Source organism: Scyliorhinus canicula, chromosome 25 (genome assembly GCF_902713615.1).
Source record: "Scyliorhinus canicula chromosome 25, sScyCan1.1, whole genome shotgun sequence".
NCBI lineage: Eukaryota > Metazoa > Chordata > Chondrichthyes > Carcharhiniformes > Scyliorhinidae > Scyliorhinus > Scyliorhinus canicula.
In genome coordinates, this window is record NC_052170.1 from 6,840,975 (window position 1) to 6,867,628 (window position 26,654).

General features: G+C 47.2%; 1 protein-coding gene across 1 annotated transcript in view; it reads right to left on the reverse strand.

Annotated features, from left to right (window-relative positions):
• Window positions 1-26,654, reverse strand: part of LOC119957049 (complement C3-like) — a 173,245-nt gene that overhangs the window by 139,142 nt on the left and 7,449 nt on the right. Inside the window, exons 3-11 of the mRNA XM_038784655.1 lie at window positions 22,461-22,617; window positions 20,815-20,885; window positions 18,200-18,294; window positions 16,864-16,946; window positions 7,976-8,063; window positions 7,796-7,898; window positions 7,290-7,410; window positions 5,552-5,667; window positions 5,296-5,445 (exon numbers count right to left, since the gene is read on the reverse strand). Of these exons, the coding sequence (XP_038640583.1) occupies window positions 5,296-5,445; window positions 5,552-5,667; window positions 7,290-7,410; window positions 7,796-7,898; window positions 7,976-8,063; window positions 16,864-16,946; window positions 18,200-18,294; window positions 20,815-20,885; window positions 22,461-22,617 (984 nt within the window). The remainder of the gene's footprint in view (window positions 1-5,295; window positions 5,446-5,551; window positions 5,668-7,289; window positions 7,411-7,795; window positions 7,899-7,975; window positions 8,064-16,863; window positions 16,947-18,199; window positions 18,295-20,814; window positions 20,886-22,460; window positions 22,618-26,654) is intronic.

Sequence of the window (26,654 nt, forward strand, 5' to 3'; positions counted from 1 at the left end):
CCGCGGCACAGCGTGGCCAATAAAAGCCAGAAGACCCTGCTCCTGGGATATTTCTGGCTCGCATCGACTCACGAGATCCAATGCGAGCTGTTGCAAAGCAAATCCGGTCCTTTGTTGGTGGGATCACTTTTTGGCAAACGTGCATATTAAAGTGAGACAGCTAGTCTCACTCTAGTGTGCAGATTCCCAGGGTACGTTTTGGATCCAACCCCTTTGCCTCGGAGACCTCAGGCCTGTGCCGTTTGGGTCTGGTCTCCACAAACAAGGACCACACGGATCGGGACTCGTTAAGTCTCCCAGGGGCTTGGAGGTCCCCAGCTGCATGCCCTTTGGGCTTTATGGTGCCCTGGCATGGCTGGTGCCAGCCTGGCACCCCCATTCTAGGATTGTATTCCCAATTAGTTGGATCGTGCTCAGAATGTTCTCCTTTGAGCAGAGAGGTTTAATAGGAAATTAAATAGACAAGTGCAAAATTATGGTGTGAATTTCCTGCTCCCATGCCGGTGGGTGTTTTGGCAGGGGAGTGACACCCCAATGGGCGGCAGGGTAACACAGGGGTTACTTTACATGCCAGGGACCTGGGTACGATTCCCAGCTTGGGTCACTGTCTGCGTAGAGTCTGCACGTTCTCCCTGTGTCTACATGGTTTTCCTCTGGGTTTCCTCCCACAAGTCCCGAAAGACGTGCTTGTTAGGTGAAATTCAGCGGGCATCCCCTGGAACCGGAGGGCCCCGGCTCACTTGTCGGCGGCACATGCACACCCAGTCCCGTATGCTGACCTCAAGATGTGGCCTCATCAGAGGGGTGTAACTCGGGGGAGCTGGTGGCCACCAACCCGCTCCACGTGATGGGTCCGGATTGGCATCCATTGCCCATCCACCTTGTCGGTGCCCAAAGGACCCCGGGGTTCACCTTCGAATGGAGAGGCAGCTAGTTCGATATCCGGCTGCCCCTGCATTATCTGGCTCTTCCAGCTCTGGCATTTCCCCAGTGTCCAGCAAGGTCTCGAACTCTGCATCTCTGAATTCTCCCTCAATTTACCTGAACATGCGCCTGAATGTGTCGACTAGGGAATTTGCACAGTAATTTCATTGCAGTGTTAATGTAAGCCTACTTGTGACACTAATAAAGATTATTATTATTATTAAATTGAGGTCCAACTAAGAGCCCAATTATTGACCTTTCCTGCTCCCCTGCTGGTGGGTGTTTCAGCAGGGGAAGTGAGACCCCAACTGAGGTCCCTAAGAGCCCAATTAATGACCACAGTGGCCATTTTATGCTCAGACTCAATTTTTAGACCATTTCCAGCGTATCGGAGAAGCCTGAAATTAAGAAGCTGGCCTTTGATTAGACAAGCAGCAATGCAGCATGTTTCAAATTTTACAAAAGAGCCTGGTCTGCTGTGGCAAGCCTGGGAGGCTCACACTGCGGAACCAAGTTTCCCTTGGATTAGGTACTGAGTAACTGTTTACGCTGGATAAAGAGCTGGTACGAGAGGAAGCATGTGTAAGGTAATTGGTGAAGGCAAGACGAGACCTTTCTATTATGCTGTGAGTGGTTATTATTACGATCCCGCACCAGATCCATACTCTGCTGGGAAACCACACAGAAAGATGAATATTTAATTTAATTTGTAAGGGCACTTAGTCCCGGGAGCGGAGAATACCGTCCATACTTTGCTCCAGGACTGATTTCACACACAGATAAGGATATGGGGCGCGAGTCTCCGCCTCCCACGATGGGTCGGAGAATAGCGGGAGGGCCATCCTGACATTTTTCCCGACCTCCCGCTATTCTCCCCCCCACGGCCGCCCCACGACACAAATCGCTGCTCGCTGTTTTTTACGGCGAGCAGCGATTCTCCCCTGGCCGATGGGTCGATTTCCCAGGCCTTTACGGCCGTTTTCACGAACTCCAACACACCTGCTCTCACCATTCGTGAAAACGGCCGCAAAGTGCCGTTCTGGAGAACCATGCCACCGATTGGCACGGCCGCACCACGGCCGTGCCAAGGGTGGCATGGGCCCACGATCAGTGGGCACCGATCGCGGGCAGCGGGTCCGAACCCCGCGCACTCTTTGTTCCTCCGCCGCCCCACAGGATCAGTCCGCGGGGCGGCTGAGGGGCATAACGGCCCGCGCATGCGCGGGTTCACACATATGCGTGATGACGTCATCCGCGCATGTGCGGCTGATGTCATCGTTTGCGTCAGCCGCTGTTACCCTTGGCGCGCGGGCTTAGCGAAGTTCGCTAAGCCTGCGATGCCAAGGTTCACGGGGCCCCGCTGCTAGCCCCGACCGGGGAGCAGAATCGGGTCCCGGGAGGGGGCGTGGAGGCTGCCGTGAAACACGGCCAGTTTCACGGCAGCCTTCACGACTCTCCGCATTTGCGGAGAATCGCGCCCATGGTAAATTAAACAAACTTCATTACGAACACATTATTACTAACTTTAACATCATAAAGACGATGGGCGCGATTCTCCGCTCCCCATGCCGGGTGGGAGAATCGCAGGAGGGCCCCCCAACTAATTTCATGACCCCCCTGGCGCCCCCCCCCGTTATTCTCCCAGCCCCTGCTCGGAAGAATCTGCGCTCGCCGTTTTTCATGGCGTCCAGCGATTCTCCGACCCGGATGGGCCGAGTGACCTTGACGCAAGCGACAAGTCCCGGCGGCCGAGAATAACGAAGCGCCGCTCCTAGCCCCCCCGGGTGGGGGTGAATTCGGTGAGAGGAGCGGGCTCCGGGGCCGTCGTGAAACTCGGCCGAGTTCACGACGGCCTTCACGACTTTTCCTGGGAGCGGAGAATCGTGCCCAATGGGTGGGATTCTCCATTTCAGAGAATAAGTGCTGACGATGGACAGAATTAGTGGACTTCTACGACAGCAAAATTGGCGCATCTCAGGAGCAATTCAACAACTGTTAACTGGGTAGCACCAGTGCCATGTGGAACACGAGCGATTCCAATGAGAAACGGTGACAAGCTGCAGCCACGTATTAGCACTCCACTCCCCGCACACACTCATTCCAGCCAACAAGATGGCAGCATGAGCAGCAACACCACGGATCACAGACGCAGAGTTCGAGACCTTGCTGGACATTGGGGAAACGCCAGAGCTGGAAGAGCCAGATAATGCAGGGGCAGCCGGATATCGAACTAGCTGCCTCTCCACTCCAAGGTGAACCCCGGGGTCCTTTGGGCACCGACAAGGTGGATGGGCAATGGATGCCAATCCGGACCCATCACGTGGAGCGGGTTGGTGGCCACCAGCTCCCTCGAGTTACACCCCTCTGATGAGGCCACATCTTGAGGTCAGCATACGGGGATGGGTGTGAATGTGCCGCCGACAAGTGAGCCGGGGCCCTCCGGCTCCAGGGGATGCCCGCAGTGGAATCGATGGGCCACGGAACCAGGTAAGCAGCTGGTTGCCTCCACCTAAGATATGCACCCTCAGGAGACACCTAGATGTAGCCGTAGAGCTAGGAAGGTTAAGCAGGTTAAGGATCACTGAGGGCACTGGGGAGAGGTGAGAGGGTAGGGAGGGAGGTGAGAAGTGGTGGGGAGAGTGGGGTGGCATCATTGGGAGTGGGGAAGTGTTGAACATCTGTGACACACTAAAATCCCTTGAGCACAACCAGTATGATGCCTCTGTCAATTTCTTCCGCTATGCAGGCCAACGTCCGAACCCTTGGCCCATCTCTCTAGGCATCTCCCCCTGCCCTGTAGCACTCACCCACCCTCCGACGCTGGACTTGTCCCCAGAGCCATGACCCTGTGTTCGGATATTGGCTGCTGCGTGTGTGGTGTTGGCTCCCGCAGTGTTCAAACACAGTGTCCACGAATCAAGGTCTGATTGGGATGCTAGGCAATGACTCCCAGATGTGTGAAATGTTCACTTAGCAATGATTGCCAATTCCTGATTAACAATTGTCTTCAGTCGCACGGCCAGAGGTCGGGGCAGTCGGTGGGAGCAATGGGTGGTCATCAGGGGCTGGAGTTGCCTCTGGAACAGGTGCACACGATCAAGAGGTTCACCTGCTGGTGCCTCCCCACCGCCCCCTCCCCTTCATTTGGTGGCCCACCCCTCCAAAGGGTCCCCACCCACTCCATTAACGGGGTCTTTCACGCCGCCTGAGAAACATCCCACTAAACTTGCCTGAAACTGGTCTCTGTTTCTGTCCTCTTCAATCACGCCCAATGGGCACGGTTCACCGCTCCCCAGGCTGGGTGGGAGAATCGCAGGAGGGCCGCTCTGGCACCCCCCACGATTCTACCAGCCCTCCACGATTCACTGGCCCAGATGGACCGAGCGGCCTGCCGTTCCCGACCTGTTCACGCCGGCGGCAACCACACCTGGTCGGTGCCGGCGTGAACATAGCGTGCAAGGTGAGTTTGGGGACTGTGGGGGGCGGAGAGGGGATTGAGCACCACGGCCGTGCTCGGGAGGGGACTGGCCCGCGATCGGTGCCCACCAATCGTCGGGCCGGCGTCTCCAAGAGACGCGCTCTTTCCCATCCGCCGCCCCGCAAGTTCTAGCTGCCACGTCTTGCGGGGCAGCGGAGGGGAAGACGGCAACTGCGCATGCGTGGGTTGGTGCCAGCCAACCTGCGCATGCGCGGCTGACGTCATTAGGTGCCGCCGGCCGCGTCATTCTCAGCGCGCCGGGCCCTGAGCCAGCGTCAAGGCCCGGCGGCCGAGTTCCCCGCAACGCCGCTCCTAGCCCCCCGGGGTGAGGGGAGAAAATGGGGAGAAGGAGCGGCCTCCGACGCCATCGCGAAACACTCCGGGTTTCACCACGGCGTCGGTCGTTGCGGAGAATTCCGCCCAATGTCTCTAATTATCTGCACCCCAGGGAACCCTCTTGATATAAACAAAATTACTTCAGCCCAAATTCAGCAAACAATATACATGGCTGGAATGAATTATGATCTTACTTTTACAATGCTTTGATTACATCTCTGTCCAAAAAGTTGCCTTTCAAATCAGGACTTTAAAAAATATTACTACAAGTTGTACATACACTAACCCAGGCTTTTAACCCTTACTGCACAAAATACATAAAATACAAAAATCCCTATATTTATCACACTGTGATATGGAATGAGTTTCCTGAATACCTCCTGGAAGCATTCAAATAATAACATTCAAATGTGGCCTCAGGTATATATGAGAAGAGAAATAATTTGTCAGGTTAGGGGAAAAGTAGGATGCGTGGGACAAATGGGGTGGCTCTTTGAAAGAGTTGGTACAGCAACATTGGGCGAAAAATCTCATGGATCTTCATTAAATGTGCTCACTTTTATTTGGAGATATTCTTGTTGTCCATCCGTATTGATTGTCAGCCTGGCAGTACCATCAGCTTTGGTTCTCGAGTTGTAGCCTTCTCCGCTTTTGACTACGACAGGGATTTCATTGGCCGGTGAACCATCAGGATTCGTTACAAGAACCTCAGATTAGAAGGAACAGCAAAAAATATTTTTATCCTCTTCCTCGCTCGGCAAAGATACATAGGTATGGAATAGAAAGAAAGATAAAGTAAAGAGATATCTGTACCATTAGAGTAAATGGCATTCCAGGCTTGAAATACTTGGAAGTCTTCGTGAATAATATGGTGTATGGCGAGGTAACTATTTTTATTCCTGATTTTTCTGCTTCTACCATTTCACTACCTATAGCATGAAGCAACAAATTAGAAATAAAGAAAATTAAACTCAGCATTTTATCAAATTTCAGAAGTGAAATATTTCTACTGTGAGGCTTACTAAAAAGCAACACAAGTGATGTGCTGTTTCCTCAAAACAAAATACACAGAGAATACAATTCACAACCTGAGCTAAAATTTGTTAAAGAACCTATACTAAATTAATTAAAATATTTATTGGTGCATACTAATCATTTTCTTAGTAAATTAAATATTTTCTGACATGATAAAATATTTTACTTTTGCTAGGATCAGTAGCACAGTGGTAATGGACCACTAATCTAGGGGCCCAAAAGACCTTTCCAGAGACATGAGTTCAAATCTCACCATGGCTGCTGGGAAATTTTAAATTCAATGAATTAATAAATCCGGAATAACAATGCAAGTCTCATTAACAATGATCATGAAACTATCCAATTGCTGGAAAACCCCATCTAGCCTGCCAACTGATATGTGATACCAAATCCTCAGCAATGTGGTTGACTCTTAACTGCCCCTGACATGGGAGAACAAGCAACTGGACTGCGATGGGACAGTCACATACTATTGATCTACCTCCACCAGATGGACTGCAGCGGTTCAACAAAATGAAATGAAAATCGCTTATTGTCACAAGTAGGCTTCAAATGAAGTTACTGTGAAAAGCCCCTAGTCGCCACATTCCGGCGCCTATTCGGGGAGGCTGTTACGGGAAGGCAGCTCATCTCCACCTTCCCAAGGATAATTAGGAATGGGCAACACATGCTGACCTTGCCAGTGTTGCTCACATTTCAAAAACAAATTCAAAAAATAGTTTTTAAACGTGTCGACTAGTACCTATATGCTTAAGAGAATGAACACAATTTGAAGAGTTAACCCAAAGCAATGTAATTGGTAGAATCTTGAAGTTATGAACCCTTGCCAAGTCTGGGTGAATCAAATCATCAACGAGTATAAAAGTTAATAGAAAATAGAATTGTGGGTGATATCTCACTAAAGTTTCAATTTCCACAATCCCTTCTACTGGCTCAGCCAATTGCAACCAGATTTTCCAAATATTACTGACATAAACAAGTGGAAAACTACCCCTACAAAGGAGGAGAAATTGAGTAATTCAAGAATTGAAACAGTGAAACATATAAAATCCTGAAGGGGCTTGGTAGGATGGATAATGAAGATGTCTTCCTCTGACTGAGGAGTCCAGCACTGGCTGTCAGTCTTGGAATGGCAGGTGTGCCATGTAGGACTGAGATGCAGCAAAATTTCTTCTTTAAATGATGGTGAATGTTAGTATTTCTCTACCACACAGAGCTATCAGTCATTAAGCACATACAAGATCATCATAAGGTAATAGAGGAATATAGGATCAGGACAGGATGGAGTTGATGTAGATGGTCAGTCATGAAGTTAGTGAATGAGAATCTGCTCCAAGTGCTGAATTGCCTACTGCAGCTCCTATTTATTAAACGCTCAAAAAAATAAACCTTTAACAGCAGACATTTATTTTATGGAAAAACATATGCTAATGGAATAAGTCAACCATTTTTACAAACCTTCAACGTACATATGAGAATGCTATTTAACTGTAATAAGATACATGCTATTACACACCTGTATGTGTTATAACGCTAGCAGTAATATAGATTGAATACTCCAAATATTCCCGAATGTTTGGAAAGCTGGTTTTCAAAACTTCGCTTGTCAGGGACGCAACTCCTTCCCCATCTATAATCTGAAATTAAATAGTTTAGAGCAGGAAACAGTCCTCCCTAATCAGAATATATTATTCATTCTTCTGCTGTGCACTCTCCATCCGTATGGAGAGGTCCTATCTACACTGGACACTGAATATTTAACGCACAATGTGATTGACTTTCTGAGCCCCAATTAATTAGTATTACATAGTTCAACAAATTAAATAACTCTGTCACGCAAAATAAACAGCTATTAACAATCAAAAAAACTATCATTCACCACTAAGTGTTTCCCAAGTAAGAAAGCAATTACTTTCTTACTTCAGATTTCTAATTCTTCAGATATTCCACTTGTCAAGCCATATGAACATGTTAATACTTAGACATATCACAAAATTCAGCAATATTTTTCTCTTTACTTACAGCTACTGCTTGAAGTGATGATGGAATGCTTATCTTTGCTTCACCCTTCATTATTCCAAACAGAACAAATGCACGACCGTAAACAGGTTTTCCATATGTGAATCTAAAAATGAGATAAAACAGTTAAAATGTCGTAGAAGCAAACTCTCCAGATGTTCTCTGATAGGCAAACACACCGACCTTGCAGAGATTGAAACATCCAATTTGACATCATCCACGTAGAAAAATGCCTTCTCTGTCTTCAGGGTAACTTCAAAACTCGGCAGCACTAACAAAAACAAACCAAGTTAAAACAACATTTAAAACATAAAATGACTACAACAGTGAAATCCACCTAGGTTTACAGTTCAAATTTGTTGTGTTTTTTTTTAAAGACTTTGTATGAATATGGTGGATATCGCAAAGTTTTACAACCAATGAGTTGCTTCTTTCTGAAGTCTGACTGTTAATCTATTACATGTTCAAATATAGCAGTCAATTTACACACAGCAAGGTCCTATAAACAGCAAAAGCATGAACAGCCAGACAATTGGGTGGGCTTGAGTAAAATACGGTGTGGGTTGGCAATATGGCATCAAAATGCCAGTCTCTATTACAGAAAGCAAAAATCAGAAACCCGCCATCCATTTTAAGAAAGAAATAAACAACTCACAGAATTACAGAATAATACATTTCAGAAGAAGCCCTTCAGCCCATCAAGTCTGCACCAACGCATGAAAGACACCTAACGTGCCTACCTAATCCCATTTGGCAGCACTTAGCCAATAGCCTTGAATGTTAAGACGTGCCAAGTGCTCATCCAGGTACTTTTTAAATGATGTCAGGCAACCCACCTCTGCCACCATCCCAGCCAGTGCATTCCAGACCGTCACCACCCACTGGGTAAAAAGGGATTTCCTCAAATCACCCGAAACCTCCAGCCCCTCACCTTGAACTTGAGTCTCCTCGTAACTGACCCTTCAACTTAGAGGAACAGCTGTTCCCTATCCACTGTGTCCATGCCGCTCATAATCTTGTTCACCTCGATCAGGTCGCCCCTCAGTTTTCTCTGCTCCAGCGAAAACAATCCAAGCCTATCCAACCTCTCTTCATAACTTAAATGTTTCATCCCAGGCAACATCCTGGTGAATCGACTCTGCACCCCTTCCAGTACGATTACATCCTTCCTATGCGCACAGTACTCCAGCTGTGGCTTCACCACTGTTCTGTACAACTCCAACATGACCTCACTACTTTTATAATTTATGCCTCGATTGATAAAAGCAGTCCCATATGCCTTTTTCACCACCCTATTAACCTGCCCTTCTGCCTTCAGAGATCAATGGACAAAGACGCCAAGGTCTTTGTTCCTCGGAACTTCCCAGTGTCAGGCCATTCATTGAATACTCCCTTGTCAAATTGCTCCTTCCAAAGTGTATCAACTCACACTTTTCAGGATTAAATTCCATCTGCCACTTTTCTGTCCATTTGACCATCCCGTCTGTATCTTCCTGTAACCCAAGACACTCAACCTCATTGTTAACCACCCGGTCAATCTTTGTGTCATCCGCAAACTTGCTGATCTTGCTAGATGAAAATGGAATAGTGTAGGTCAGATAGGCTTCAGATGGTTTCACAGGTCGGCGCAACATCAAGGGCCGAAGGGCCCGTACTGCGCTGTAATGTTCTATGTTCTACCCCTACATGGTCATCCATGTAATTTATATAAATGGCAAACAATAGTGTACCCAGCACATATCCCTGTGGTATGCCACTGGACACTGGCTTCTGGTCATTAAAGCAGCTGTCTGTCATCATCCTCTGTCTCCTCCAGCTAAGCCAATTTTGAATCTCATGTGCATTTGCCTTCTTGAGAAGTCTCCCATTTGGAATCTTGTCAAAGGCTTTGCTAAATCCACGTAAACTACATCAACTGCACTACCCTCATCTACTCACCTGACCACAAGCTCAAAAAATTCAATCAAATTTATTAGGCATGATCTCCCTGTGTCAAAGGCATGCTGACTATTCCTGATCAGACCTTGCCTCTCCAAGTGGAGATAGATTCTCTCCTTCAGAATTCTCTCAAATAGTTTCCTTACCACTGACATGACTCACTGGTTTGTCGTTCCGTGGCTTATCTCTACAACCTTTCTTAAATAGTGAGACCACATCAGCTGTTCTCCAGTCCTTTGGCACCTCCCTTGAGGCCTGAGAGGAATACAAATTTGGTCAGAGCTACTGAAATCTCCTGCCTCATTTCCCACAACATCCTGGGACACAATTAATCTGGACCTGGATATTTGTCTATTTGTAAGCCTGCCAACACCTCCAATACCTTATCACTCTTATGACAATGTTCTCAAGGACCTCGCAGCCTCTCTCCCTGAGTTCTATATCCACCTCCTCATTCTCTTGGGTGAAGCCAGATTATGAAGTATTCGTTCAACACCTTGCCAATGTCCTCTGGTTCCACCATTGATTTCCCTGTTGGTTTCTATTGGGCCCCACTTTTCCCCTGGTTACTTTCTTCCCATTGATATACTTATAAATATCTTGGTATTTCCCTTACTTTACCAGCCAGATCCCTCATATCCCTCTTTGCTCTCCTAATTGATTTCTTAAATTCCATCCTGCACTTTATATACTCCACTAATGCTTCAGTCGATTCTCCCCCCTTGTGCTTGCAAAAAGCCTCTCTTTTTATTCTCATCGTATCCTGAATGTCTCTGGTCAGCCATGGTCCTCTGGGCTCGTTACTCCTTCCTATTACCCTCAAGGGAACATGTTGGGTCTGTACCCTCCCCATTTCCTTTTTGAACACCCCCAACTGCTCTTCTATCGATTTCACCAAAAGTAACTCCTTCCAATCTACTTTGGCTAGATCCTGCCTTATTTTACTAAACTGTAAACTTAAACTGTACCGTGTTGTGGTCGCAAACACCAAAATGCTCCCCCACCAACAAATCAACTACCTGCGCGGTTTCATTCCCCAGAATTAGGTTGCTTCACAGCGCTCAGGGTCCCAGGTTCCATTGCTGGCTTGGGTCACTGTGTGGAGTCTGCACATTCTCCCCATGTCTGCGTGGGTTTCTTCCAGGTGCTCCGGTTTCCTCCCACAAGTCCCGAAAGACATGCTGTTAGGTCATTTGGACATTCTGCAGAGTGGGCAGCAGCAGAGAGTGCAGTAGTGGAGTGAGCAGCAGAGGGACAGGAGGCACTGCCCAGGTTGGAGAGCCGGCTGCCCAACAGGCCAAGCAGGAGGTGCCAAGGAGGCGCTGCATGAGGCTTCATGTGTATTGGCACCACCTGTCATTCGAGGACTTGCCGGACCAGGCATGCCGTTGAAGACTCCGGCTGAGCAGAGAGACTGTGCGAAATGTCTGCCAGATGGTGGCACACCTGGCACCGTGGTGTCACAGGGGGTGGATCATCTCTGTCTCAGACTGCGCCACATCACGTGGGACTGTGCCACCACCTTCTGGGTTTGTGTCACATCATCCAGTGACTGTGCCATCTCCCTCTGGGACACTCCCTCCTTGTGTCTGTGCCACTTTGCCCAGCACCTAGACAATACTGCTAAAGTTCCCAGCCATGGCCTGCTGAGACTGGGCCACGCTCAGGAGCGCCGCTGCAAATTCCAGGTGGCTCTGGGACATGGTCGACTGTGAGGCAGCAACCCTGTCCTGGGCCTGAGCCAGCATCTGGCACAGAATGCCCCAGGACTGATCCATAGCTGAAACCATGCCCCCAGTGCTTCCACCGTGGATGCCACCATGCAGAGTTGGCCTGGATGGCATATATTGTCGGCACCTCCTCCTGCTCCTGCACTTGATTGGACTCCTCCAACTGCACCTGCAGGTGCTGGATGCTCGCCGACAACCTCTCATCTAGTCCGTGGCTCTGTGACTGCATCTCCACTATGGATGGGACTGTGTGTTCCAGAAGCTCGAGACCCATCTGGATGGCAGCTAGTTCCTGGGATCAGACAGACCTCTGACCATCCGCCCACTCAGGTGCACCTTACTCCACCTGCTGTACCGGGTCAACTGTGGTGAGCACCAGGTAGTGTCCCAGGAGCCTCTTCACTAAAGTGCCCAACCAAGGTGAGTGTCTGTGGTATGGTGGAAGGTGTTGGAAATAGCTGTGATGGAAAATCACAGTCATCCTCCGAGCTACGGGGTCTCCTGAGTCTCAAGCGGAGGGCTGGTGTCCAAGTTGCTCTCCTCGTCATTGTTCAGCTCACGGGGAGCTCCGGATGTGGCACGAGTGGGGGTGGGGAATGCCAGATGGACCCGCCCCACCTCCAGCAGGTCCTGCAAGACACAAGATAAGACACATGATTAGACTGTAGGCTGGAGGGGATGGTGGTGTTGGCGTGAGGGTGGTGTGGGAGTGAGGGTGGTGGGGGTGATTTTGGGGAGGATTGACACACGGGTCACAGGGAACCGCAACTCAGCGGGATCTCACTTCCTCATTCCTCTGGCCTGCCGACCACGTGTAGAACCCTCTGCTTGGCCACAGTGAGGGGCCGCAAATCTCACTGTCTTCTGTCATCTCCCGGCAGTTGTGTGTGGCCTTCTCCCCCGGGGGGGAGGGGGGGGGGGGGGGGGGGGGGAGTTCGGCCATCCTCCTGGTGGGAGAGGGGGGGAACGTTGCGAGTGTGTGGGACAGGGATTGGTGCCAGGGGCACAGTGCTGTCTACTCACCCTGGTCGCCCTGATGAGGTTGTGCATTTGCTTTTTAGCAGTAGTGGAATTGGTGCAGGTGTGGAGCCAGTTTTTCCATTCTGAAAAGTCCACGGATTCTGCGTTGGTGTCAAACTTAGGGCGGGTTTCTCCGACTGCGGACACCAAAATCGCATTCGCCGATCGGGCAGAGAATCCCTTTTGATGCCAAAATCGTTGCTCTGCCCCATCCAAAACGGCGTCATTGGTGAGTACGCCGCATGCCGTTGGGATGCCTCAGGACGTTGCCTGAAGCCCCTCCCCTGATTCTCCACCCCCGATGGGCTGACTTCCCAATGACATGGATCACTTGTGGTCTGAGGTTTGGTAAACCTCACGTGGCGACTGTGGACTGAATCCTGCGTCGCCACAGTCGGGGGTTGGGGGCGGGGGGGGGAGCCGTTCCGCTGGCCGGGCGGCTTCGGCCGTGGCGGCTGAATAATGGGAGGACCTGGGGTAGTGAGGGGGGTTACAGGGGGGCACCGTCTGCCAGACTGGGTCTGCGCTTGGCCGGCGCCATGTTGTATGGCGCAACCGCTGTAGTTCGCCGCCATGCCCATGAGTGGCCACGAACCCGGCAATTCTCCAGCCATATCTGCAGAGAACACCACAGGTTTTACGTGGTACAGCTGCTAGGCCTTCACCTGATGGAGCAATGGTGTGGGGGTGGCGGCGACTTTTCCATTGTAAGACTCCGGACATAACCTCAGAATCGGAGAATCCAGCCCTTAGTCTCAGAAACTGAGAATCCTGCCCCATATTTTAGAGAAATCAATGCAGCATCGCCTCAGTCTTATCCTGATGATTTTGTCCAGATTATGGGCGGCTCGTTTCACAGTGGTTAGCACTGTTGCTTCACAGCACCAGGGGCCCGGTTCGACTCCAGGCTTGGGTCACTGTCTGTGCGGAGTCTGCAAATTCTCCCCGTGTCTGCGAGGGTTTCTCTGGGAGCTCCGGTTTCCTCCCACGAGTCTCAAAAGACGTGCTTATTAGGTGAATTTGACATTCTGAATTCTCCCTCAGTGTAACCGAACGGCCGCCGTAGTGTGGCGACTGTTATATTACCTTTTTGGGGTAATATGTTGTTATTCTTTGCCTTGTGATCCAGAACGGTCTGATGAGTTGATGATAAAGAAACAACCAATCTTTAGACTGAGTCAAAACTAATATATTGGGGCAGCACGGTGGCCTAGTGGTTAGCACAGCTGCCTCACGGCGCTGAGGTCCCAGGTTCTATCCCGGGTCTGGGTCACTGTCCGTGTGGAGTTTGCACATTGTCCCCGTGTCTGCGTGGGTTTCGCCCCCACAACCCAAAAATGTGCAGAGTAGGTGGATTGGCCACACGAAATTGGCCCTTAATTGGAAAAAATAATTGGGTAATCTAAATTTAAAAAAAAAACTAATATATTGAATAACGATTAATTAAATAAGGTTCGCACACACTACTGAGCTAGAACTAACAATAAAGTAAGGTTGAATGTGTTAAACAGTAATTTATAATCTAGTATTTACTAATGATATCCTCGTGTTAACTCTTGTCTAACCTAAACTACTCCTCGTGCTGTGATCAGTCTTTCTCCTTTGCTAACCACTAGGCATTCCTTGAGGTCTTATATTTATACTGGGAACTGTTGGTGCCCTCTAGTGTTTGTACAGTAGTCCCCCATTATACCGCGCTCCGCAATACCGCGGTTCGCGATATACGGCGGGGGGACTTATGGACCCCAACTTACTCGGCCGCTGAAGTTCGCCACCTCTGCCAGAACAATTCACCAGCTTGACCCGGGACGGGTGGTGGGGCAGTGCAAGGGAGGAGGAGGGAATGGGAAACGCAGCCCCTGGATCGTCCCGCACATGGATCGTCCCGCGCAGCAATCTAGCTCCTCAAGATCAGAATCCTTAGCACCGTTAGCAACGCAGAGGAATAGGCTGCCGATATGTGTGGATGTAGCCTGGGGTGGGAGGGGGGTGTAACGGAGCCAAGGTGGAGCCCTTGCACCCCGGGAGCGTGGGCGTGAAGCCCAAGTTGCCTTGGCCAAACAGCACTTTTAAACTATGTCTATACTGTATTTTTAATTTCTTTTGGACGTTAAAGTAGACTTTGTAAAACCTATTCCCAACTTACCTTTAATTCTTGGCTCCCACCGTCAATTTGGAAAACGGGAGCAACTTGCAATAAAGTGGAGGGAGTTTGACCAAAAAGCAGAAGCAAAAGCATTTTTCTTGTCACCTGGAAACTATAACAAATGCTGTTCACACCAACACCATGTTAATGTGTACAGCCGGGTGCTGTCAGCTTCCCTCTCCGGATCAAAGTGAGCCGGCCGCTGAAATTGACACTGGCGGCTGATTGGACATTTCACATCGTGGATATCCGCGGCTCGGATGTAACGCGGGTGGCTGTCTTGGACCCCAACACCCGCGTTATAACGGGGGACTACTGTATTACACTGAGATGTAATAATTAACCCTTCACTGGCGTACCCATATACATATCAAAACAGAGACTAGGGGATTTTCACAGTAACTCCATTGCAGTGTTAATGTAAGCCTACTTGTGACAATAATAAAGATTATTGTCATAAAAGATAGAGTTTGGGATTTGGCTGCAGTCTGAAAATTGTGACAAAATGCACTGGATATTGCAACAGTTAGCTTATAGATTGCTTCTAAATTTTATTTGCATAATCACGAAGGCAAATCTTCCGTACAGCTCTGCTGTTGGAGATAGTGACTGCCTGGCATTTGTGCGGCATGAATGCAACTTGTTAGTCCGAATCTATATATTGTCCAGGTCTTGCTGCATTTGTCCATGGACTGCTTCAATGTCTGAGGATTCAAGAATGGTGCTGAACATTTTGAAATTATCAATGAACGTCCCCACTTCTGATCTTACGAAGGAAAGAACGTAATTGATGATGCAACCGAAGATGGTTGGGGCGAGGACACTACACTGAGGAATTCCTGCAGTGATGTCCTGGAACTGAGATGATTGGCCTGTAATAACCACAGCCATCTGTTTCCCCCCGATTCCCATTGACTCCAATTTTGCTCGGGCTCCTTGATACACACTTGATCAAATGCTGAATTGATATCAAGGGCAGTGACTCTCACCTCACCTCTGGAATTCTATCCATGTTTGAACCAAGGGTGTCAAGAGGGCGGGAGCTGAGTGACCCAATGAAGGCACAGAGAATAAAATTAGACCAGAGAGAGTGATCACTCATCACTGTGTAGTACTGCTTCAAAAATGGAAGACGCAAATGTGGTGAAAGATGCAGTTTTGACCTTCTCAAAAGCATATCTGTATCTATTCATCCACCAAAAGAGGCCATCAAAGATCTGAGTAATCAAATATATCAAAAACTAGACATGGAACCATCATGCAGTGTTAAATCAAGTCTGCTGAATCTTGAGAAAAATGTTTTTTAAATGATCAGGTGGATTCCCCACAGCTTCCAATCCTGCCCAAGGAATGACTTCCAGGATTAGAATTCCAGCACTATCTGAAAGTTCAGGAATGGGAAACCTCAAGCTGTGATCCTTCCAGAAGGAAGGAAGGACAGAAGAAGAACCACAAAGGAAAGAGAGCAAACTCAAGAAGCAAATCAGGTGGCATGTGATAAACCTGCAAAATCAAATAAAGAGGGAAATGTGAACAAGATCCAGATGTTTGACCAAAGGAAAGAAGCAGTGATCGACCAGAAAGATGACAATCAACAGTGACCTTATTTAGTGTACATTTCAGATGGTCCTATATGTAGGAACCAGAGGAGTCTTATTCATCAAAGACAACAATCAGTCATACAGGTGGAAGAACCATACATTGAGTTAGAGATTAATGTAGATCCAGATACTACAACTCTCAACAAAGACCATACAAGTCAAGGAAAAGGAGTTCAGAGAGAGATTACTAAACTTCTAAATCTGACAATAACACGATCAGAGAAAGTTGTGAGGCCTCCTGACAGACTGAATCTGCGGTATCAGAGCCTTGTGGGAGGTTGGGTAGTATATAACCATGAATATAAAAAAATATGGATAAAGAATTGGGGGGGAGGGTTTGTAAGTATTGAAAATATTATTGTTTGTAAGGGTTAAATGTGGGCCTGTATAAATAGCACCTCCCATAGTGAAAGCATGACTTGGAAAAGCGGGGGAGAATGTTCGTGTTTCAGCAGCATAACAGCTAGTCATGGATTGTTGTATACAGTGCAATTGTATAAAACAAACCAATTGTTTTTTCAACATTCCAACGTCTCAGTAATCATTCCGAAGTTAGACTGAGCACATGTAGCACTTTTGATATCCATTTCAATGAAATCAGTTAGGACAGAGAAATAATTAGTTAAATTCCCTCACCATATTCCTTGACTTCAAATTCAGTTGTGTAATTTATTTGACTGGCCTTCTTGTAACTTGCAGCAATCTTCCATACTCCATTACTGGAAAATATATCAGTTAATCCTTTTTATTTTAAATCTTTGTATTTCAAACCTCCAGAAGAACATAAGTATCAAGGTTAAAATTCAAAGATTGCTAATTTTTGGAACGAACTAGGCATGGATATATGATAATAATTATAATTTAATCATACCTACAGTTTTATTAAAATGAGCTAGGACAGAAATTTAATTCCCATTGAGTCAGCCTCATGCATCATCAGGTAAAGGTAAAGTTAACATAGTCCCAGATGACCATAGGCTGCTTTCCCCTTTGAGGGGGAGAGCTGACTGGTGGTGGTATAACCTGAGTTTAACCTGCCATTTACCACACCTCAGACGAGGGGCAAGGTTGAGAAGGTGGGCCTACATGGATAACCTCAGCTTGTACGGGAATTGAAGCCTCGCTGCTGGCCTTGCTCTACACCACAAACCAGCTGTCTAGGCAACTGAGCTAAACCATCACCCCCATCATTAAAGACCTATTGCATTACACAATATAATAAGGTTCTAAATTATGAACTGCCATGTCAATGAACAATTGTTGGATTCAACAATTATAGTGGGGGGGGGGGGGGTGTCCTTTGAAATATTAGCTAAATTGATTCTTGAAAATTACTGAATATGTAGAAATATGAGTAAGTTATAATTGTTTGAATACTGTTCATGACTATCTCAAATGTTATAAATTATGTGCTACAAGTTCTGATATGGAAAGTGCATGCAACAAAATTGAAACAATATCGTAGCTGAGATAGGCGTGACGTAGGGAGTTTGAACGTGGGACAAAAGTTATGGGACAGTTAATTAATTTGGTGTCATTGATTAATGTCTAATTAACCAATTGCCTGTTAAGTGACTGACACTTTCTGAACAAATCAAGGGGGTCTCAGCTGAGAATTAGAACCAATGAAATTAAGTAAGGGACTAAACCCAGATAAGGATTCCCTTAAGAATGTGATCGGCCTTTGTTGAAATGATTTATAATTTTGTAAATCTGAAGTCATTTTAATCTTGAAGGTTTTGTTTCTACTTGTTGGTGCTTCAAGGACATTTTGAGAGACACGGAAAAAGCACTTTCCAGTTAATTTTGTGAGAATGTACCCAAATGTGTTTTTAAGAAATAAACTTTGCTTGCATTCATTCAACCGGACTGACATATCTATGAGTGAGAGATAAGTCGAATCTTACAATGAACAGGGAAACACATATATCTTCACCTAGATCTCAAATTGTACTGAACAGTTTGCACCTACTTCACAATCTTAGGTATTTTATAGATGCTTGCAGAGATGCCAGGAAAGCTTTTGGCAGGTACTTCATCCCTGTTCAAAATAATACCTTGTGGATTCTGAAAGAAAGATTTGTTGTGAAGAAGTATTCTTCCCTGACTAAAATGAAATGATTGGCTGAGTAACAAAATGTTTATCATCTTTGATTTATCAAGACTTTCAATTTATTTTGTAGTGATTCATGAAAGCATTCTTTCCCAGTTCATTTATAATTTAGTAATGAACAAAAGGAAAATCCCTGATTCTTGTGATTCAATAAAACCAGAATTATGAACATTTCATTCTTTTCTCTCAACTTGAATTGATAATTCCAATGAAGCAGTTAATTTGTGACTATAAATGTCACTGCCTATGTATACTCCTCTGGCCATTGACATAAATTATTTAAATTGCATCTCGATTATTTCAAACAATAATAGCCAGATGGATGACCACTGATGATTCAATGTTGCCCAGTGAGACTTTGGAAGCTTACTCTCTTGAACCACCTGAATATCATGTGTTCACTGACATTGGGAGCTTGGAGGCAGACTCTGAACGTCGGCACGGTGGCACTGCTGACTCATAGTGCCAGGGATCCAGGTTTGATTCCGGGCTCGGCTGACTGTGTGGAATTTGCACCTTCTCCCCGTGTCTGCGTGGGTTTCCGCCGGGTGCTCCGGGCGAGGGAGTGGACATAAGTGGGGTGCTCTTTCAGAGGGTCGGTGCAGGCTCGATGAGCTAAATGGTCTCCTTCTGCACTATAGAGATTCTATGGTTCTATAATGTTCACCTGGCCCATTGAATGTTGCTGTGCAGCTCAGCAAAAAAAAAAAATTGAATGAATTATTCCTACATGCTTATATTGATTCTTGCGATGGTCCAATTTTTCAAGTTGGTAGCTCACAAATTTCTGGTAACTCACGCAATGGTCATTTTTCCTGTTTGCACGTGAGCATTTCTAGACTGCCCACAACATGGGTCTAATAATGTTCTTACTCAATATCCACACTCATGATTAAACAGCAAACATCATTGGAATACAATACCCATCTCCAGCCCTTGAAGCTCAACTCTGCATTCCTCCAATTCTGACCTCTTGCACATCGTGCAAAATAGGGAAGGTTCTCCTGGTGACATGACAAGGGCGGGGGGGGGGGGGGGGGGGGGGGGCAATGGGAGTAGCTGAGTTGCTCTTGCAGATTGGTTGCACATGTTCGATGGACCGAATGCTCTCTGTGGTGTAGTCAGTCTATGCTTCTTTGCAAGGCAATAGAGGGATTTGCTACAAAAGGGAAATGAAGGTGAGAAGGCGTAACATTAAACTGAATGGTGGGGTAGGCTCAAAGGACTGAATGATACAATTCTGTTCCAGTGTTGTTGTTGCTGGAGGCTAAATTTGAAGATGAATGTTTTCAGAAATGAATGTTGTCAGAAATATATTCAGAAGGAAAGCACAGTCGAGGTTGTTGAGGAACTTTAAAGACAAACGCGTCAATATTGCAATCAACAATATGCAAAAGACAGATGTTGTGGCTGGATTCTCCGCCGATGGGATTTTCTGTTGCATGGTCAGCACGCCCATGCATGTGGGTTTCCCGGTGGCTTTGGGTGGCCACAATGCAAAATCCTGTTGGCAGGTGGTGGGAACAAAGGTGGTATCGGGGGAGGTGGTGGAAGCAGGCACGATTGTGACGTTTAAGGGACGTCTTGAGAAATACGTGAATAGGTTCAGAATAGAGTGATACGGACCCAGGAACTGTAGAAGATTTTAGGTTAGAAGGACAGCATGTTCGGCTGAAGGGCCTGCTCCTAGAACATAGAACAGTACAGCACAGAACAGGCCCTTCGGCCCTCAATGTTGTGCCGAGCCATGATCACCCTACTCAAACCCACGTATCCACCCTACACCCGCAACCCAACAACCCCCCTCTTAACCTTACTTTTTTTTTAGGACACTACGGGCAACTTAGCATGACCAATCCACCTAACCCGCACATCTTTGGAATGTGGGAGGAAACTGGAGCACCCGGAGGAAACCCACGCACACAGGGGGAGGACGTGCAGACTCCACACAGACAGTGACCCAGCCGGGAATCAAACCTGGGACACTGGAGCTGTGAAGCATTTGTGCTAACCACCATGCTACCCTGCTGCCCCTGCTACCCTGCTGCTCCTATGCTGTACTTTTCTTTGTTCTTGTTTGTTTACCTCCCACTTTAGTCATTCCATCATTCACAGTTGCACATTCAGCTGTTAAACTGAAGTCCCTCCATGAACATCACCTCTCTCTTTTCCTTTAAAATGCATCTTAAAACCTATCTCATCATTGCCCTAACATTATCCCATGTGGTTTTAACTTCATATTTTATTCAATAATGCTGCCATGAAGTGCTTTGGGATGTTAACTAAATAACTGAAAGTTGGTATTGTGATGCTGCTTGAGATCAGGTAATGCAACATTGTTCAGGGGTTGAAATCGATACCTGTGCGGTTCAGTTCCATTCACCTTTACAAATTGTGCTACCGAGGAGCTCTAAATTTCAATATAGTGAGCATGATACAAAAAGATTTCACTTTGGTTATGCTATATAACCTACCATAAAATCAACAATAATGGTTTCGCTCAAAGGTTTCAGTTCATTGTTCACAGTGAGCAAACGGTAGTGAACTAGAGATAAAAGGGAACAATGATTAATCCACATTATATGCTTTCACAATAACTTTTAGATATTTTTGCTTGTGTGTTCTAAAACACTAAACAGTAAAAGCAGATAAAATCACACCATAAATAATCCTACTATATGTATAAAAATGTCAATGAGTGAAGCGTGCAATTGACATTAAAAGGTACAGTAAGAAGTCTTCCGACACCAGGTTAAAGTCCAACAGATTTGTTTTGAATCATTAGCTTTTGGAGCACCGAAAGCTAGTGATTCATTCCAGTCCAACACCGGCATCGCCACATCACTAAAAGGTAGGCAGAAAGAAAACAATTCCTTAAAATTATACACGATGAACACACAAAGTTGACAAGAAGAAAAGCAAATTTGCACTTCTGTAGCACCTTTCACAACCGCAGGATGCCCAAAACTTTGAATTTTTGTATCTTAAGCTATATTCCTAACTGAATTTGCCTATTAATACTAATTAACATCTTAAATTGTCCATCAAATGTGTTAGTTCTGACACAGGGAGAGAGGTAGGAAAGTGGAGTTGATGCAAATCAGACATGATCATACTGATTGGTGAAGCAGGCTGGGGAGACAGAATGGTCCACTCCTCCTTTTCATAGAATTTACAGTGCAGAAGGAGGCCATTCGGCCCATCGAGTCTGCACCGGCTCTTGGAAAGAGCACCCTACCCAAGGTCAACAACTCCACCCTATCCCCATAGCTCAGTAACCCCACCCTATCCCCATAACCCAGTAACCCCACCCAACACTAAGGGCAATTTTGGACACTAAGGGCAATTTAACATGGCCAATCCACCTAACCTGCACATCTTTGGACTGTGGGAGGAAACTGGAGCACCCGGAGGAAACCCACGCACACACGAGGAGGATGTGCAGACTCCGCACAGACAGTGACCCAAGCCAGAATCAAACCTGGGACCCTGGATCTGTGAAGCGATTGTGCTATCCACAATGCTACCGTGCTGCCTTTTCTGAGATTAATACTTCTGGTTCACAAATTCAACCAATTTGAAATGTATAAATGGATCCAGCAATAATTACTGTTTGCAGAAGACAGTTCTTGTACCACACTTGGTGGTAAGAAGTGTGTTTAATGCAGACACTCTTATTCCTGAAATTGGAAGAATTCTATTTTCCATTCCCCAACATTCCTCAACCTAGAATCCCTACAGCGCAGAAGGAGACTATTGAGCCCATCGATCTGCACCGACCCTCTGAAAGAACACTCTACTTAGGCACCCTCCCCCGTCCAATTCCTGTAACCCCACACATTGATTATGGCCAATCCACCTAACCTGCACATCTTTGGACTATGGGAGGAAACCAAAAGACCAGGGGGAAACCCACAAAGACATTGGGAGAACGTGCAAACTCCGCACAGGCTGTCACCTAAGGCTGGAATCGAACTCGGGTCCCTCTAAGGCTTCAGTGCTAGCCACTGTGCCACCATGAGCTATGGCTTCGGCACGTTATTTATCCCACCGCACGTATTCAGCACTGTTCTTTACCTGTGTGTTGGAGATATATCAGAAAAATTGCAGCTATAGTTACCAGTTTGAGTTGGTGTATAGATTGGTTTATCAGTCTGGATAAATATGTGTCCCATTTGATATGAAATAAGAATGGTTCTCTCCAACTGGAACTCTGTTGATGTTGCTCCCAACACTACGTACCGGGGAGTTTCTTCTGGAATTCTATTTCTGGGTATCTGGAAAGGAAACATATATTAAAATAAATGTAATTATTGTACAGCTGATCCTATTGCTCCCAACACTTCCTTTAACATCCAATTGTTGCCTTTGGGAATTCTTTAAGTCTCCACCAGTGAACAGCTTATTTTAATTATAATAAAGTCTAATTTCAGATGGTCATCGGGTCTCTCATTATAGCATAGAGGTCATTCCCTGTGTGCTGTTCCTACGATACTGCAGCTTTCATCTTGGAAGTGGGATTAGTGTGGGAGAGAGGCAATGATAAATTAAGCTTTGTATGCTGCACCTGTGTAGAGTGCATTCTTCAACCATATTCCATGGAGTTGAGAGCGTGAATCAAGCCGAGTGCTCTGACCTAGGTGGTGAAAAGTGCAGAACCAGTTATGGGAATGCCATCAAACTATTGGCTTGAAATTTGTAGAAAATGTTAAGATTTGAGCCACCGATTACAAAGAACTCAGTCTCAGTCCTGTTCCGGGTATGATATGATTAGTCCAGTTATGGTGCACAATTCTCTCCAAACGTTTCTATGCATGGTCTCCAGCATGAAATGAGGTTTGATTCCCTCTGGGAGGTTGGGCGCGATTCAGATCGCAATCCACCCAAATTTAGAATTTTTTTTTTGAGATTGGGGATGACTGGGCCCTGAATAAGGTGTGTGGAATGAGAAGACACCATCATGTCTGGTTCCTCAGATATCAGGGAGCCCTTTTTATAAGGCATCCCAATCTCAAACGCACGCTGCCCCCGCTATCCCCCCTCCTTCTGGCTGGCAAAGACCCACTCATTCTTGCCGGCACTACCAGGGAGCCAATCTCCAACCACCCGGTTGTTACAATGGACTCCGAGGCCCCCAGTATGATCATTGCGTCTGGTCTCCATTTGTGGAGAGCGGTGGTGGTTCCCGCTGGCTTTATGCCGCACTGGTGGGTGGGAGAATTGCAGGAGCCAAGAGAATCCAGTTCACACATATTGGATTGGATTGGATTGGATTGGATTTGTTTATTGTCACGGGTACCGAGGTACAGTGAAAAGTATTTTTCTGTGAGCAGCTCAACAGATCATTTAGTACATGGAACAAAAGGGAATTAAACAAAATTAAAGAAAATACATGAGAATACATAATAGGGCAACACAAGATATACAATGTAACTACATAAGCATTGGCATCGGATGAAGCATAAAGGGTGTAGTGTTAATGAGGTCAGTCAATAAGAGGGTCATTTAGGAGTCTGGTGACAGTGGGGAAGAAGCTGTTTTTGAGTCAGTTCGTGCGTGTTCTCAGACTTCTGTATCTCCTGCCCGATGGAAGAAGTTGGAAGAGTGAGTAAGCCGGGTGGGAGGGATCCTTGATTATGCTGCCCGCTTTCCCCCGGCAGCGGGAGATGTAGATGGAATCAATGGATGGGAGGCAGGTTTGTGTGATGGACTGGGCGGTATTCACGACTCTCTGAAGTTCCTTGCGGTCCTAGGCCGAGCAGTTGCCATACCAGGCTGTGATGCAGCCCGATAGGATGCTTTCTATAGTGCATCTGTAAAAGTTGGTAAGGGTAATGTGGACATGCAGAATTTCCTTAGTTTCCTGAGGAAGTATAGGCACTGTTGTGCTTTCTTGGTGATAGCGTCGACGTAAGTGGACCAGGATAGATTTTTGTTGATGTGCACCCCTAGGAAATTGAAACTGCTAACCATCTCCACCTCGGCCCCCTTGATGCTGACAGGGGTGTGTACAGTACTTTGGTTCCTGAAGTCGATGACCAGCTCTTTAGTTTTGCTAGCATTGAGGGAGAGATTGTTGTCGTTACACCACTCCACTAGGTTCTCTATCTCCCTCCTGTATTCGGACTTGTCGTTATTCGAAATCCGGCTCACTATGGTCGTATCGTCAGCAAACGTGTAGATGGTGTTGGAACCAAGTTTTGCCACGCAGTCGTGTGTGTACAGGGAGTAGAGTAGGGGGCTAAGTACGCAGCCTTGCGGGGCACAGGTATTGAGGACTATTGTGGAGGAGGTGTTGGTGTTCATTCTTACTGACTGTGGTCTGTTGGTCAGAAAGTCAAGGATCCAGTTGCAGGTTTGCAACTAGGTTGTCCTAGTTTTTGGAGCTTTGATACGAGCTTGGCTGGGATTATGGTGTTGAAGGCGGAGCTGTAGTCAATAACATATCCTGCATGTTTAAATGAGATCGTAATTATTGCCCTATTATGTATTTTCTTTTCATGTCCTAAATGATCTGTTTGAGCTGCTCGCGCTGGTTTTGACGCCGGTGTCAACACTTGGCCGGGATTTTGGAGAATCCCAGCCCTTGTGTATCAAAACACAAAGGGCGCGATCCTCCGCAAATGCGGAGAGACGTAAAGGCTGCCGTGAAACTGGCCATGTTTCACGGCAGCCTCCGCGCCCCCTCCCGGGACCCGATTCTCCCCCCCCGGGCGGGGCTAGCAGCGCGGCCCCGCGAAGCACGGCATCGCGGGCTTAGCGACCGTCGCTAAGCCCGCGCGCCAAGCGTCATGGCGGCTGATGCGCACGATGACATCAGCCGCGCATGCGCGGATTGGACGGCTCCAACCCGCGCATGCGCAGATGACATCATCACGCATATGCGCAGATGACATCATCACGAATATGCGTCAAACCCGCGCATGCGCGGGCCGTCATGCCCCTCAGCCGCCCCGCGGACTGATCCTGCGGGGCAGCGGAGGAACAAAGAGTGCGCGGGTATCGGACCTGCTGCCCGCGATCAGTGGGCACCGATTGTGGGCCAATGCCACCACGGCCGTGCCAATCGGTGCCATGGTTGTCCGAAACGGCACTTTGCGGCCGTTTTCACGAACGGTGAGAGCAGGTGTGTTTGCGTTCGTGAAAATGGCCGTAAAAGCCTGGGAACTCGGCCCATCAGCCAGGGGAGAATCGCTGTTCGCCGTAAAAAATGGCGAGCAGCGATTCGTGTCGTGGGGCGGCCGTGGGGGGGGAGAATAGCGGGAGGTCGGGAAAAATGTCGGGAAGGCCCTCCCGCTATTCTCCGACCCGTCGTGGGCAGCGGAGAATCGCGCCAAAGCATCTCAAGGATTCAAAACAGAAAATCCTGAAAATACTCATTCACGCCACATCTGAGAAACAGAGCTAACTTTTCAGATCAATGATAACATTTTGTGTGGCAAAGGAAAAATTTTAGAATATAAATTACTATGGGTGGAATTCTCCCATTTTCAGACAAAGTGCCGTGGTGGAGGTTAGACTGGGCAATGTTTCCCATGGCAAATGCTGGCGAGAAAACACACCGAATCCTCTGACTCCAACCTCATGAATTATGCACCCGGGTATTTTATACCGTATTCAGTGGCGGGGCAGGCCAAGATGGTGCGTAGTCTGTGTGCTTGTATCTGGGTGCCACGTTGAAAAGGCGCCCAATATCACAGACCCACAATTGAAGAAAGAAGGTGGACCATCTCCAGGAACATTCCGAGGCTGGAAAATGGGTTTCAGGGTTGCCGGCGATTCCCATCCTGAATTTTGAATTATTCAGGTATTATTCAGATGGGTGCCAATATCTGCATGCCACGTCATTCCAAACTTGCTTCACATCGGCCATCAAATTTTCCCCCCATGCCCACCATCGAACCCACTGGCAGGGGCTTGGGAGAGTTCCACCCTACGGGAGCGGTTCTCCAGCTGCGTTACACCCAACGCAAATCTCACTATGTTGGGAGAATTGCGGAACAGCCCGGAAAAAGGATTTACATTGAGTGCAAAACAGTTTCCCATTCTCCCCGCCTGTTCCAAATGGCGTGATCAGGAACTGAAATTGGTCACAACTACTTTGCATAATTTTAATATCAAAATCTAATGAGATTAAAGTTGAATGCAGCACCTGTGGGATTTCTCCATCTCCCACCCCTTAGCGGGAAGTCACCCGGACACAAATCACTACTGGTCCTTATAACTGGGGACCAGACGCCATGGATCTTGAGACAGAGCAAGGAGGTGAGTGCATATCCCTCTCCACTTAACTCCAGGGAGCACAAGGGCACAG